Source organism: Gopherus evgoodei, chromosome 1 (genome assembly GCF_007399415.2).
Source record: "Gopherus evgoodei ecotype Sinaloan lineage chromosome 1, rGopEvg1_v1.p, whole genome shotgun sequence".
Classification (NCBI taxonomy): Eukaryota; Metazoa; Chordata; order Testudines; family Testudinidae; genus Gopherus; species Gopherus evgoodei.
The window spans coordinates 215,718,624-215,733,357 of NC_044322.1; the positions used below are offsets into that span (position 1 = coordinate 215,718,624).

The 14,734-nt window shown below is 47.2% G+C and overlaps 1 protein-coding gene across 1 annotated transcript in view; it reads right to left on the reverse strand.

Moving 5' to 3' along the window:
- ACRBP (acrosin binding protein) overlaps positions 1–14,734 on the reverse strand; it is a 62,317-nt gene that overhangs the window by 14,466 nt on the left and 33,117 nt on the right. The window contains exon 5 of the mRNA XM_030535582.1: positions 14,045–14,492. Coding sequence (XP_030391442.1) covers positions 14,045–14,492 — 448 coding nt within the window. The remainder of the gene's footprint in view (positions 1–14,044; positions 14,493–14,734) is intronic.

Sequence of the window (14,734 nt, forward strand, 5' to 3'; positions counted from 1 at the left end):
GTGGCTATTGGACTCTGTAAGCTGGCAACTCCAGACAGCTACTGATCGGTCGCTAACTAGTTTGGAGTGGGAAAGTCGACTCTTGGAATCATGTTGATGCAAGTTTGCTGAGCCATTAATCGCATCCTGCTCAGAAGAACAGTGACTCTGGATGCATGACATTGTGGCTGGCTTTGCACAAATGGGTTTCTCTAACTGCAGTGGAGTGATGGATGGGACGCATATTCCAGTACTGGCACCAACCCACCTAGCCTCTGAGTACGTTAATCGGAAGGGGTATTTCTCTATGGTTCTCCAGGTGCTTGTGGATCACCATGGGCGTTTCATTGACATTAGCACAGGTTGGCCCAGAAAGGTGCATGACTCATGCATCTTTTGGAACACTGGCCTAGTCAGAAAACTACAAGCTGAGACTTTTTTCCCAGACCAGAAAATCACCATAGGGGAAGTCAAAATGCCCACTGTGATCCTTGGAGACCCCGTTTACCCTTTAATGCCGTGGCTCATGAAACCCTACACAAGGAGCCTTGACAGCAAGGAGCAGTTCAACAACAGGCTGAGTTGGTGCAGACTGACTGTGGAGTGTGCTTTTGGCTGTTTAAAGGGCCGCAGGCGCTCTCTGTATGGGAAGTTGGACTTGGCTGATAACAGCATCCCTGCGGTTACATCCGCTTGCTGTACCCTCCATAACGTTTGAGAAGGGAAGGGTGAAAGATTCACTCAGGCATGGAACTCAGAGGTTCAACACTTGGAGGTTGAATTTGAACAGCCAGAGAGCAGGGCTATTAGAGGGACCCAGCACAGGGCTGCAAGGATTAGGGATGCCTTGAGGGAGCAATCTGAGGCTGAAAACCACCTGAACGGGAGTGAGGTGCAGTGGTTCCAATGTTAGTAGGAATCTGTGTTTGCTATGCTGACTTGCAATGCCTGTTGCTTTCCTGGGCTAAGGTATCTTTTACTTTACGCAATAATAAAAAATGTTTTCAAAGCCAAAATATCCATTTATTGAAAAGAAACACAACTGCCTGGGAAACAGAAAGGGCAGGGGAGTGGGGTGGTGAATGGTACAATCACAGATTTGCATATGTCCTGTTATCATACTCAGCCTTCCTGTCTGGAGTGCTGTGCAATGAGCGCTGCACTTCTGGATGGCTATACTGCATGGTGATGGGGGCTGAGTGCAGTGAGTAAGGGTCCTAGTTTGCAGCTGGTGGTGAAGCTACCGGTGTTGGAGACAATTGGTGGTGGTAAGAACCCAGATGTTGGGGAAAGTGAGTTGGTGGTGACATGGGGGCACAAAGGAAAGAGTTTTGGGACAAGGGCTGCAGGGGGGCGGGGTGCAGTAGTGCTCCACCTGCATGGCTACGAGCACCTGGATAGAGTCCGCTTGGCGCTCCACGATGCTTATCAGCTGATCCGTGCTTTGCTGCCAGAGCGTTGCACTTTTGTACTGGTGCTCCTCATTCTGCTGACGGATCCTCCTTTCACTCTTCCTCTACTCCTGCGCGTTTAGATTCTCGTTAAGTGACTGCTGCATTACTTCATGCAGCATGTCCTCTTTGCTTCTACGTGGCCTCTTCCTAATTCTTTGGAGTCTTTTGGCCTGCGACAACACAGATGGCTGAGATCTCAAGGTTGCATCTGTAAAGGCAAAATGCAACACTTAACACAAGGCAGCATTGTTCACACCAGACAGAGCAATGATTCCCCTGTACTTAAGGACAAGCACAGTCTACACAATAGCATAATTTGCCCATCTCACAGCAAGTGCACATAACCCATCGGAGTCCCCAAATGGTGAGTAAGCACAGGGGCAAGGGGGACTGATTGTTTCAGGGCTGTACTGTCCACTGGGTTTCTGTGCCTTGGGGAGACCTAACAGCTGCAGAGGGCCCCTATACTGAACCTGTCCCCAGGTTTTCCACAGGAGTTCATCCTGGAAGATATCTTGCTGCTGAGGGTGATCTGGGAAGCAAGGGAGGGTCTTCTTCTACAATGTGGCTTCTGCCTTGGCCCATATGCAGCTTGTCTGTGTGCAGCAATGGTCCCCCTACCCCTCATGGCACAGTGGCATGGACATGTTAGCCTGACTGTGAAAAGGACCACAGTGGCTCTCCCAAGAAACCTGAGCAAGCACATTGCCCAAGTTCTGGATGAGACCTTTGAAGAGATCACTGAGGCTGATTACCACGATGTGAGAGAGCACATCAATGCCCTATTCCGTATCTAGCCATGCATGCAGCTCTAACTCTCCTCACCCCAAGAGCCCACACCAAATAACTTCCTTCCCGGAATAAAAGCCACTTACCGGACACCACCTGTGGTGTTTGTCCTTCCCCAAGCACCGGCCACCGTGACTAACTACCTTCCTCCTGGCTTGAAAACAGCTCCTGGCTGCCTGCATCTAGGGATTCCGGGGTGTCTTCCTCCTCCTCAGCACCCTCACTCTCACTTTCCTCCTCCTCCTGGCTTGTTGAACTGGGTTCTGAAGTGTCCACGGTGGTACTTGGACTGGAGGGGTGGGGGTTGCCCCCAAGTATCATGTCCAGCTCTTTGTAGAAACGACGGGTCACGGGGGTAGCACTGAAGCAGCTGTTTGCCTCACGGGCTTTGCGGTAGGCACTCCTCAGCTACTTCACTTTAACCCTGCACTGCAGTGTGTCCCAGTCATGGCCCCTTTCTGTCATGTCCACTGATACCTGCCGAAAGGTATCGTAATTCCTATGGCTGGAGCACAGCTGGGACTGGACAGCGTCCTCCCCTCAAACACTGATGAGGTCCAGCACCTCACCATTGCTCCATACTGGGGATCGCCTGGCGCGTGGAGGCATGGTCACCTGGAAAGATGTGCTGAGAGCACTCCACGCCTGGCTGAGCAAACAGGAAGGGGATTTTCAAAATTCCCAGAGAATTTAAAGGGCAGGTCTGACAATTTGTCACCTGAGGGCAGGGCAGTAGAGTTCAAAGTGATGACCCAATTGGCTAGAACAGGCATTGTGGGACACTTCTGAAGGCCAATCAGAGTGCATTAACAGACCAGGGCATCCACACTGGTGCTGCAGTGCTCCACTGGGGGTGCATCAAATGTTATTCCACTTGCTAAGGTGAAGTACCAGTCAGAGCGCTCTATATGCCTTGCCAGTGTGGATGCGTCGTGAGTTAGAGCGCACTGAGCTGCTTTAATGCTCTCTAACTCCTAAGTGTAGCCATGCCCTCAGCCTGCTTGCTGCAGTGCCTGTTTCTCTCTGTTAGGGTATGTCTACACTACGGGATTATTCCAATTTTACAGAAATTGTTTTTTTAAAACAGATTGTATAAAGTCGAGTGCATGCGGCCACACTAAGCACATTAATTCGGCGGTGTGCGTCCATGTACCGAGGCTAGCGTTGATTTCCAGAGTGTTGCACTGTGGGTAGCTATCCCGTAGCTATCCCATAGTTCCCGCATTCTCCCTCACCCATTGGAATTCTGGGTTGAGATCCCAATGCATGATAGGGCAAAAACAGTGTCGCGGGTGAGTCTGGGTAAATGTTGTCACTCAATCCTTCCTCAGTGAAAGCAATGGCAGACAATCAGTTTGCGCCCTTTCTCCCTGGACTGGCCTGGCAGACGCCCTAGCATGGCAACCATGGAGCCTGTTTTGCCTTTTGTCACTGTCACCGTATGTGTACTGGATGCTGCTGACAGACACGGTACTGCAGTGCTACACAGCAGCATTCATTCGCCTTTGCAAGGTAGCAGAGACAGTTACCATCCCCATTGCACCGTCTACCATTGTAAATTGGCGATGAGATGATGGTTATCAGTCATTTTGCACCGTTTGTAATTGGAAATTGGCGATGATGGTTATCAATCCTTTTGTACCATCAGCTGCTGTCATGGGTGCTCCTGGCTGGCCTCGCTGAGGTCGGCCGGGGGTGCATGGACAAAAATGGGAATGACTCCCCGGCTCATTCCCTTCTTTATGTTTTGTCTAAAAATAGAGTCAGTCCTGCCTAGAATATGGGGCAAGTGTACTAGAGAACCAGAGAGCACAGCAGCTCTGGGTCAGAGCCTCAGAGATCCCACAGAAATGATGAGCTGCATGCCATTCTAGGGGGTGCCCCTGCAACAATCCCACCCATTGCTTCCCTCCTCCCCCAGCCCTCCTGGGCTACCATGGCAGTGTCCCCCCATTTGTGTGATGAAGTAATAAAGAATGCAGGAATAAGAAACACTGAGTTTTTAGTGAGATAAAATGAAGGGGAGGCAGCCTCCAGCTGCTATGATAGTCCAGGCAGGACATTAAAGAGTGGGGGGGAGAGGAGTGTAGTCTCCCGCTGCTATGATAGTCCAGGAAGTACAGAATCTTTTTTAGACATGAAAGGGGGGGCGCTCATGGAGCTCAGCCTCCAGCTGCTATGATGAGGACGGTTACCAAGCCTTTTGTACCGTCTGCCAGGAATGACCGGGAGTCATTCCCATTTTTACCCAGGTGCCCCCGGCCGACCTCACCGAGGCCAGCCAGGAGCACTCACGGGCTGATGAGGACGATGGCTACCAGTCATTTTGCACCATCTGCCACCGGGAAGGGGATGCTGGTGTTCAGCCTGCAGTACCCCGTCTACAAGCAGCATGCAGTAGATATAGGGTGACATTGAAAAAGGTGAGGAATGATTTTTTTCCCTTTTCTTTTTTTGGGGGGAGAAGGGTGTAAATTGACGACATACACCCTGAAACACCCAGGAAAATGTTTTTGACCCCTCAGGCATTGGGAGCTCAGCCAAGAATGCAAATGCTTTTCGGGGACTGTGGGACAGCTGGAGTCCTCAGTACCCCCTCCCTCCCTCCATGAGCGTCCATTTGATTCTTTGGCTTTCCGTTACGCTCATCATGCAGCACTGTGCTGAGTCCCTGCTGTGGCCTCTGTCTATCATAGCCTGGAGATTTTTTCAAATGCTTTGTCATTTCGTCTTCTGTAATGGAGCTCTGATAGAACAGATTTGTCTCCCCATGCAGCGATCAGATCCAGTATCTCCCGTACGGTCCATGCTGGAGCTCTTTTTGGATTTGGGACTGCATCGCCACCCATGCTGATCAGAGCTCCATGCTGGGCAAACAGGAAATAAAATTCAAAAGTTCGCGGGGCTTTTCCTGTCTACCTGGCCAGTGCATCCGAATTCAGATTGCTTTCCAGAGTGGTCACAATGGTGCACTGTGCGATACCGCCTGGCCAATACCGTCGAATTGCGGCCACACTAACTCTAATCCGACATGGCAATACCGATTTCAGTGCTACTCCCCTCGTAGTGGAGGAGTACAGAAATCTGTTTAAAGAGTCCTTTATATCGATATAAAGGGTTTGTTGTGCGGATGGATGCAGGGTTAATTTGGTTTAACACTGCTAAATTCAGTTTAAATGCGTAGTGTAGACCAGGCCTTAGTCTGGGTGCCAGCCTCAGTCTGCTGACAACTCATTCCGTCCCATTCTTCCCAAAGCCAGCAGGTTTAAGGTTTAGGCTCCCTTCTGATCCTAGATTGTCTGCATTGGGAAGAATAAACCATGCCAGCCTAAATGGTGTCAGGTAGCTACTTACTTCCCAATCCATGGACCAGCCATTGAACTCCTTTGAAGTTATTTCCTCTAGGTGTCTTATCTTTGCCATTGTTTCATTTCCTGTTGGTTTCTCCCTTAAACAGCCTGTTTTGCTTTAACTCAGTGCTATCAGGCAGGATAATAATGCAGTGTGGCAAAGTACCTGCTTCTCCTCTGCTGGCTCAGTCCCTTGTCACCTTGGAGCCACAGGCTTGGGCAAAGCAAAAGCCCTTCCGGGTCGCACAGGGTCTGGCTGATCCCTTCTCAGCCAGTCCCTTGCTCAGTTTTTCTCTCCTTCTGGGGAGAGTGCAATCTGCCTTGCAGGAAGAGTTTCAGAGTCCTGCTGCCCCTACTCACTGGCAGCTACTCTACTTCTCTCCTCCCCCCTGCTTCCCTGCCAGGGAGGGTTTAAAAAGGTCCCCGGCAATGGGGGCCAGCTGAAGCTAATTAGTTCCCTGGTAACCCTGTTCCAGCTGAACCTTATTTCTCCAAGGCTATCTCCCTTCAGTGGATAGGGAGAGGCCTTTTAACCCCTCTGGGACTAATTACTACCCTACTCCTGGTAGCTAATTGTCCTGAGTTTGCCACATGCAGACAAGGCAGAAGTGTTCAATAAATATTTCTGTTCTGCATTTGGGAAAAAGACAGATGATTCCACTAGTATCTCCTGAGGATGTTAAATAGCATGCAATTAAGTTCAGACATTTTTAAATCAGCAAGTCTGGATAACTTACATCCAAGAATTTTAAAAGAGCTGGCTGCAGAGGCTTGCTGGACTACTAATGTTGATTTTCAGTAAGTCTTGGAACTTGTGAAAATACCAGAAGACTGGAAGAAAGCTAACGGCGACGCAGGAACACACCATCCGGAAGTTCAGAAAGAATAGCAAATATTGCAGGCGACCCGCTTGGCTTAACAGTGAAATCTTTGGTGAGCTTAAACTCAAAAAGGAAACTTACAAGAAGTGGAAATTTGGAGAGATGACTAGGGAGGAGTATAAAAATATTGCACAAGCATGCAGGGATGTAATCAGGAAAGCCAAGGCACAATTGGAATTGCAGCTAGCAAGGAATGTGAAGGGTAACCAGTAGGGTTTCTACAGTTATGTTAGCAAAAAGAAGGTGGTCAGGGAAAGTGTGGGACTGAATGAGGGAGGCAACCTAGTGACAGATGATGTGGAAAATGCTGAAGTGCTCAATGCTTTTTTTTGCCTCAGTCTTCAAAGACAAGGTCAGCTCCCAGACTGCTGCACTGGGCAGCACAGTATGAGGAGGAGGTGAGCAGCCCTCAGTGGTGAAAGAACAGGTTCAGGACTATTTAGAAAAGCTGGACTTGCACAAGTCCATGGGTCCAGATCTAACGCATCCAAGGGTGCTGAGGGAGTTGGCTGATGTGATTGTAGAGCCATTATCTTTGAAAACTCATGGCCATCGGGGGAGATCACGGACGACTGGAAAAGACAAGTATAGTGCCCATATTTTGAAAAGGGAAGAAAGAGAACCCAGGGAACTACAGAACAGTCAGCCTCACTTCAGTGCCTTGCAAAATCACTGCGCAGGTCCTCAAGGAATCCATTCTGAAGCACTTGGAGGAGAGGAAGGTGATCAAGAACAGTCAGCATGGATTCACCAAGGGCAAATCATGCCTGACCAACCTGATTGCCTTCTATGATGAGATAACCAGCTCTGTGGATAAGGGGAAAGAGGTGGAAGTGACCTATCTTGACTTTAGCAAAGCTTTTGATTGGATGAACGGACTATAAGGTGGATATAAAGCTGGCTAGATTGTGGGCTCAACAGGTAGTGATCAACAGCTTGATGGCTAGTTGGCAGCCAGTATCAAGCAGATTGCCACAGGGGTCAGTCCTGGGGCTGGTTTTGTTCAGCATCTTTATTAATGATCTGGATGATGGGATTAATTGCACCCTCAGCAAGTTCGCAGATGACGCTAAGATGTGGGGAAAGGTAGATAAGATGGAGGGTAGGGACAGGGTCCAGAGTGACCTAGACAAATTGGAGGATAGGACCAAAAGAAATCTGAGGTTCAGCAAGGACAAATGCACAGTCCTACACTTAAAAAGGAAGTGCACAGCTACAGGCTGGGGACCGACTGGCTAAGCAGCAGTTCTAGGGATTACAGTGGACGAGAAGCTGGATATGAGTCAACAGTGTGCCCTTATTGCCAAGAAGGCCAGCAGCCTGCTGGGCTATATTAATAGGAGCATTGCCAGCAGATTGAGGGAAGTGATTATTCCCCTCTGTTCAACACTGGTAAGGCCATACCTGGAGTATTGCATTGAGTTTTGGTGCCCCCACTATAGAAGGAATGTAGACAAATTGGAGAGAGTCCAGTGGAGGGCAACGAAAATGATTAGGGGTCTGGGACACATGAGGAGAGGCTGAGGGAACTGGGCTTATTTAGTCTGAAGAAGAGAAGAGTGAGGGGGAATTTGATATCAGCCTTCAATTACCTGAAGGGGGGTTCCAAAGAGGATGGAACTCGACTGTTCTCAGTGTTGGCAGATGACAGAACAAGGAGCAATGGTCTCAAGTTGCAGTGAGGGAGGTCTAGGTTGGATATTAGGAAACATTATATCACTAGGAGGGTGATGAAACACTGGAATGGGTTACCTAAGTGGGGGTGGAATCTCCATCCTTAGAGGTTTTTAAGGCCCAGCTTGACAAAGCCCTGGTTGGGATGATTTAGTTGCTATTGGTCCTGCTTTGAGCAGGGAATTGGACTAGATCAAAAAATCTAGAAAGAAGCTATTTTAATTTCAGCATACATGTAAGTTTCATGTCATTTCGAAAAATACAATACATGTTTTAATATAGCTAAATGTAAATGCATCTGTTACAATAGCTAGAAAGGATTAAACATCCTGCAAAATAAAGAACCCTGTAGTGTGAAAGGTGGAGGAACAAGCAAATGGCCTTATGTTAATTCCTATAACTAAGTACCAATGATGGACCTCCCTCAAAGTCATCCTAATTATCTTTTGTTCCCTGAGGAACTCCAACTTGTCAAAAAACATGAATCTGTATAAAAGATCCTTGGATCCTGATTCTGTCATCTCAGATCTGCTCTGGCTACATCAGGGGATGTTTGAGTCACAAGACTGAGGTCCCAGTTATGCTGGTATGCCCTGAATATGAGTTTTGGACATTGGATTATAACCTATGAACTGAATTCTAAAGGAACTCTTTGCAACTACAAAGCTCACCATCTCTGCTATGAATCTGAACCTCAATGAATTGAACTCATGTCTGTATGTATATTGATCTTTTAACCATACTCCCTCTTTTGTTTTTTTAAATAAAGTTTAGTTTAGTTAATAAGAATTGGCTGTAGTGTGTAGTTGGGTAAGATCTGAAACATTCATTAACCTGGGAGGTAGTGTGTCCGATCCTTTGGGATTGGTAGAACCTTTTCTTTTATATGATGAAATAAGATTTTCAGAAATCATCATATTTGACGTGAGTACTTGGCTGGAGTCCTAAAGGTGGATCACTGTGTTGTTTGGACTTCTGAGTAACTAGTGAGGTAATAAAGAAGCTGTTTTATGCTGGCTTGGTAAATCTAAACATTGGAATATCCACCAGCTTTTTAGAGAGGAGGGATAGCTCAGGGTTTGAGCACTGGCCTGCTTAACCCAGGGTTGTGAGCTCAATCCTTGAGGGGGCCATTTAGGGAATTGGGGCAAAAATCTGTCTGGGGTTGGTCCTGCTTTGAGCAGAGGGTTGGACTATGTGACCTGCTGAGGTCCCTTCCAACCCTGATATTCTATGATTCTTTGCAGTCCACTCTAATTGAGTGACCACAGCTGGCTTCCCACTAGGACCCTAGACTCCATCTAGGAACAAAGAATGTAGGCCATACTTATGGGACACAGTGATTCTGAACAAGATTTGGAGGTTGTGGTAGAAAATCAGATAAACATGAGCTCCCAGTGTGACACTGTGCCCAAAAGGGTTATTGCAGTCCTGGGATGCATAAACAGGTGAATCTTGAGTAGAAGTACAGAGGCTATTTTACCTCTGTTTTTGGCACTGGTGCAACTGATGCTGGAATGCTGTGTCCAGTTCTGGTGTTCATAGTTCAAGAAGGATGTTGATAAATTGGAGAGGGTTCAGAGAAGAGCCACAAGAAAAATTAAAGGATTAAAAATATGTTTTATGCACTGAAAGAGCTCAATGTATTTATATTAACAAAGAGAAGAATAAGGGGTTACTTGATCATAGTCTATAAATACATACATGGGGGAAGAAATATTTAATAATGGGCTCTTCATATGCTCCATACTTAGCAAAGAAAAGTATAATATGATCCAACAGTTAAAGGAAGGTAATAAGTTGAAGCTTGACAAATTCAGACTGGAAATAAGGTATATATTTTAACAATGAGAGTAAACAATCACTGGAACAATTTACCAAGGCTTCTGGTGGATTCTCCATCACAGATAAAGCTAAGAGCTTTGGATATTTTTAGTAAAAGCCACAAACAAATCATGGGCAATGAAGAAAAATTAATGGAAGTCCTGACTTTTACTAAAAATATGAATGACCAAATGGGCAATTGTGGGGTCCGCACTCCGCCCCCAAGGTGCCCCGGCTCAGGTCCCCCCATTCCTGGTGGCTGGTGGATTTTGGGGTCCCCTGCCTCCTACAGTTCAGAGCAGCCAGGAATTACAGCTACCTGCAGCAGCCAGGAACTGCAGGGGGCCCTTGCCGCCCACAGCAGCCAGGAGCTCCAGAGTACCCCTGCCAGTTCAGTGGTCAGGAACATCATGGCACCCCCACCACCCACGGCAGCCAGGAGCTCCACGGTACCCCCCGCTGCCCATGGTGGCTTGGAGCTCAGGGACAGCAGGGTACCCCGCAGTTCCCAGCTGCCACAGGCAGCAGGGGAATCTTGCAGCTGCTGGCCATCACAGCCTGAAGTCACAGAGGTCTCTGGAAGTCACGCGGATTCCATGACTTCCGTGACCTCCTTGAGAAAATCATAGCCTTAATCACAGACAATTTTTAAATCCAGATTGGATAATTTTCTAAAATATGTGTTCTAGGAATTATTTAGGGGCAGTTCTCTAGCCTGAGTTATACAGGAGGCCAGGCTCGATGATCACAATGGTCCCTTCTGGCCTTGGAATCTATAAAATAGACCTCTCATATCTTCTTGGTAGTCCATCGATCCGATGATGACAAATCTGAGCATATATAACCTCTCATATATAATATAGCCAACCTCAAACATTTAAAAGTAATGAGTATTTAAGGCTTCTAATTTAGAAGCTTAAATACCTTTGAGGATCCGGACCTCATTGCCTCAGATGAGTCCCCAGCAAAGAATTGAAAGAGTGAAAATATTTTACTTCTGACACCATGAAAAGTTGCTGTAAAAAGCTGCACACAAGAAGCCATTTGCAATGCATAGCAAGAAGTCTTATTGGTCCTACAAGCCCCAGGAACAAATGCTGCATATTCTTGAGCACCTTAATTATTTACATATATACATCAATGGAGCACTCTTGTAATCCTGGTCATATAAGATGATCTCTTAAGAAACTTGTACCTCCCATAAACCTACTGTAATACATGGGCCCCACAGGTCAAATCGGAAAAAAAACAGTTCATCATATTTCAGATACAGTCCCAAAACATCTAAAACAATGTAATATTTTATTACAGAAACGTGACCATTGGACACACCCTAAGTCACACATATCTTAGTCTTGTAATAAATGCATCAGGGAGCTTCTATTTGGCTAGAAAGGCTTTCTGTGACATAAAGAAATTGCTAGGTAGATACAACACAGCAATAAAATCACTGCTGTAACATTTGATGGTATAATCCAACCCATTCTGCTATTTGGGAATGAAATCTGGGGCTCAACTTTAATAGCTGACTACAGTGACTGAAATAAAACTGCAGTAGAAACAAAGCCTCCTGTTCAATGGAACGCCATGCAGCAACAGCAGAGCAGGTAGAACTGATCCAACCTCCCTACTAACCAACATACAGAGATGGTTAGTGACCTCCTGCTACCACCTCAGCTTAAGCAGCAAAGCTTCCATCAGCCACAAAATACTAGAGGATCCAAAATTTAATCCAAATGAAAACACGATCCACTTCTGTGTGTCATCACCCACCTTGCTCAGCAACCCCAGCTTCCTGAGCAGTGGGGCAAACAGGTCTAGTCAAAACTGAAAAGGACTCAAGATACGATGTAGGTCAAAAGAAATTGTCTCAAGTAAATTGTACTCCGTTCTGCTTATTTTGCTTTATACTCCATTTTGCTAGCTTTGAATTAATAAGAAGAAATTATTCTGAGTTTATTCTTTGCTGATTGTATTAATGATTGTTCTTAGAAGGACAGAAATTTTATGCCTGTAATTACTGTTTGGTGCGTGAGTGAAGAATGTGTGTTATACTAATTAACTGAGACGAGACAGCTGGGCCGGATGGTCAAGAGGGGAGTGGAGGAGTCGTGAGCCACCAACTTTATTATCAAAATCACCTGGATGGCAGATTGATGACCCTGAAGCAAAGGCATACATACCAAGGACAAGATAAGGAGTTGAGCCTGAGGAATGAGATACAAAATAGCTGTGGATCCTCCCAGTAACAACTTAAAATAATGCTAATTAAGAGCAACCTTGAATACCTCGTGATTGACAGCTCCGGTGTGATACAGCAAGGTCCATAGACTTGTATGGGAACTTATTACTATAAAAGAAAGGTGTATTGCCATGGGAATTTGGGTTCATTCTGCATCATCATTGGAGCTTTGAACGCCTTCGACAGAGACCCAGCTCCCACTCCCTTGTGTGCAGTTTCAGCTGGCCACTGGAATTGACCGAGCAACACTAAGGACTGGTAACTATAAGATCCAGCTGCAGAACCTTTTGGTGTGTGTGTGTGTGTGTGTGTGTGTGTGTGTGTGTGTGTGTGTGTGTGTGTGTGTGTGTGTGTGTGTGTGTGTGTGTGTGTGTGAGAGAGAGAGAGAGAGAGAATGGAAGCATATGCTGATTTTCACGCTTACATTGTACTCTCAATAAATGTGGTGTATTGCCTTATCCCCTTTTAAGAGATTCCATGTGCTTCTTATAAGCATAACAACTAGACCAGCACCTAAAATACCAACATATGAGTTACTAGGAAAAACAAATAGGAACAAGCTAGACAGCTACAGGTCCCTGTAGAGAAATATCATATGAGCTGACTAGCTCACCCCTGTGAAATGCAGCAAACTAATACAGACTCTCACCAAATACAGAATAAGTGACTGTATGGCAGCTATGGAAATGGGGAGGTGCAAAGCAGGGTTTAAACCCAGAAAGGAAGTGACAGAACACCTAATGGGAGAGGAGCCATTGAGACAGAGAGGCTCTTGCCACTCCAATGACCCAAATAAGAGGAAATGCAAGAAAGATATTTCCACAAATTGTCAAGAATCAGAACAGACTTTCTGTCAAAAAGTGATAAGAAAAAACTGGGCCTGACCCAGGGAGAAAAGGAGAGAAATGGCAAAGATAGCAGCACACAATGCAGCAATCTGCCACTAGATCAAGAATGAACAGGAACAACAAACACACACAGAAGCAAGCCTCAAATACAGCATGTAGCCCCATCCTGAGTGCATCTTACCTGCCTCAGGCAGATATGTGGGGAGACTGCCCCTTTTTTTTTTTTTTTTTTACACTTTGACCACACTTGTATAGCTTGTTCTGCCAACCAAGTCTCACTGAATTGAACTGAATAACTGATCTGTGCGTGTGAGGAAGCTCACTGTACACAAGCATGACAGTGAGGGTGGAGGTATGGGGAGCTCATCGTGCACCTGCATGACGAGGAAGATGTTGTACAGGAGGGGGTTGTGGGGAGCTCACTGTGGGTGTGGGAAGGTGTTTGTATGGCCCCACCATGCATGTACATGACTAGGCGGGGCCATGTTTGTGGGGAGCTCACTGTGCAAATCCACGACTGTGCGTATGTGGCTGTTTGTGGGGATCTCACTGTGCACATACATGACTGTGGGGGACAGGGGAGGGGCTCTTTGTGCACGTGTCTGTGAGGCGCTCGCTGGGTGTGTCTACCATGGAACTGGAAAGAGTAATTCCTAGTTCGAGGGACATACCCATGTTAGCTCTGATCGAGCCAGCATGCTAACAATAGGGTGAAGCCATGGCGATGCAAGTGTACCTGTCTGTGATGCTAGGCACCTACTCAGGTAGCGAGCCTCTGCCACCACTCACGACATCTACATTGCTTCTGTTGGCATTAACTCAGTCCAAGCTAATGTGGATCTGTCTACCTGTGCTGGGAATTACACCTACTAGCTCCAGCGTAGAAATGCCCACTGTGTGGGGGGGGTGCAGGGGGTGCATGTTTGGGGGCAGCTGAGCTGCCATACCTGCCCTGACCCACTTGTGAGCTGTTTTTTTTTTTGTTTTTTTTTTTAAACCTTACCTGCCACTGCTGCTTGCATCTGGGATCTCTTCCTGGGCACTGCCGAATGAGCCCTTCCAATCTGGCACAGTGCCTAGGGGCACCTGAGTGGTCTCGATCTCCGGAGAGCCCTCTAAGGAGAGAGCTGAGTTGATCAGCTGCTGGATGCTCTTCTGCATGTGCTGCTCTGTGGCCCTTCCAGTCTTGACACTGGGTTTCATGGCTGACGGGGAAGTTTCATGGGTGGCTGTGACTGGCTGGACTTGCAGGGGGCTTGCCAGCTCCGGGTCCCCTCCAGGCTTGAGACTTCTCTGGGTCGGCACATCTGGGATGTGACTCCTGATCACTGGTTCCTGGCCCGAGACTGCATAGGCATATTTCAGAATAGTGTTGACATTGGAGTGGAGGCGGATGTCAGGATGCAGCAGGGGAGTCTGACTCATGGGTCTGGGGTCTGCCTGACCCAGTGCTGGGGGAAGAGCAGACAGAGAGCAAGTGAAGAAGGGACTGATCCTCACCCTCACTTCTTGGGAGTGTATCCGTACAAATAAACACACACACACACACACACACACACACCCTGTGCAGCTAGGCCTCTTTCAGATTCATGTTCCCTTAGCTTTGCACAGACTCTTACACCCCCACTGGCTGCTGAGCTGCACACACTTCCTTGTGATACGTGCATGCCCACCCACGTGTCCATACACTGTG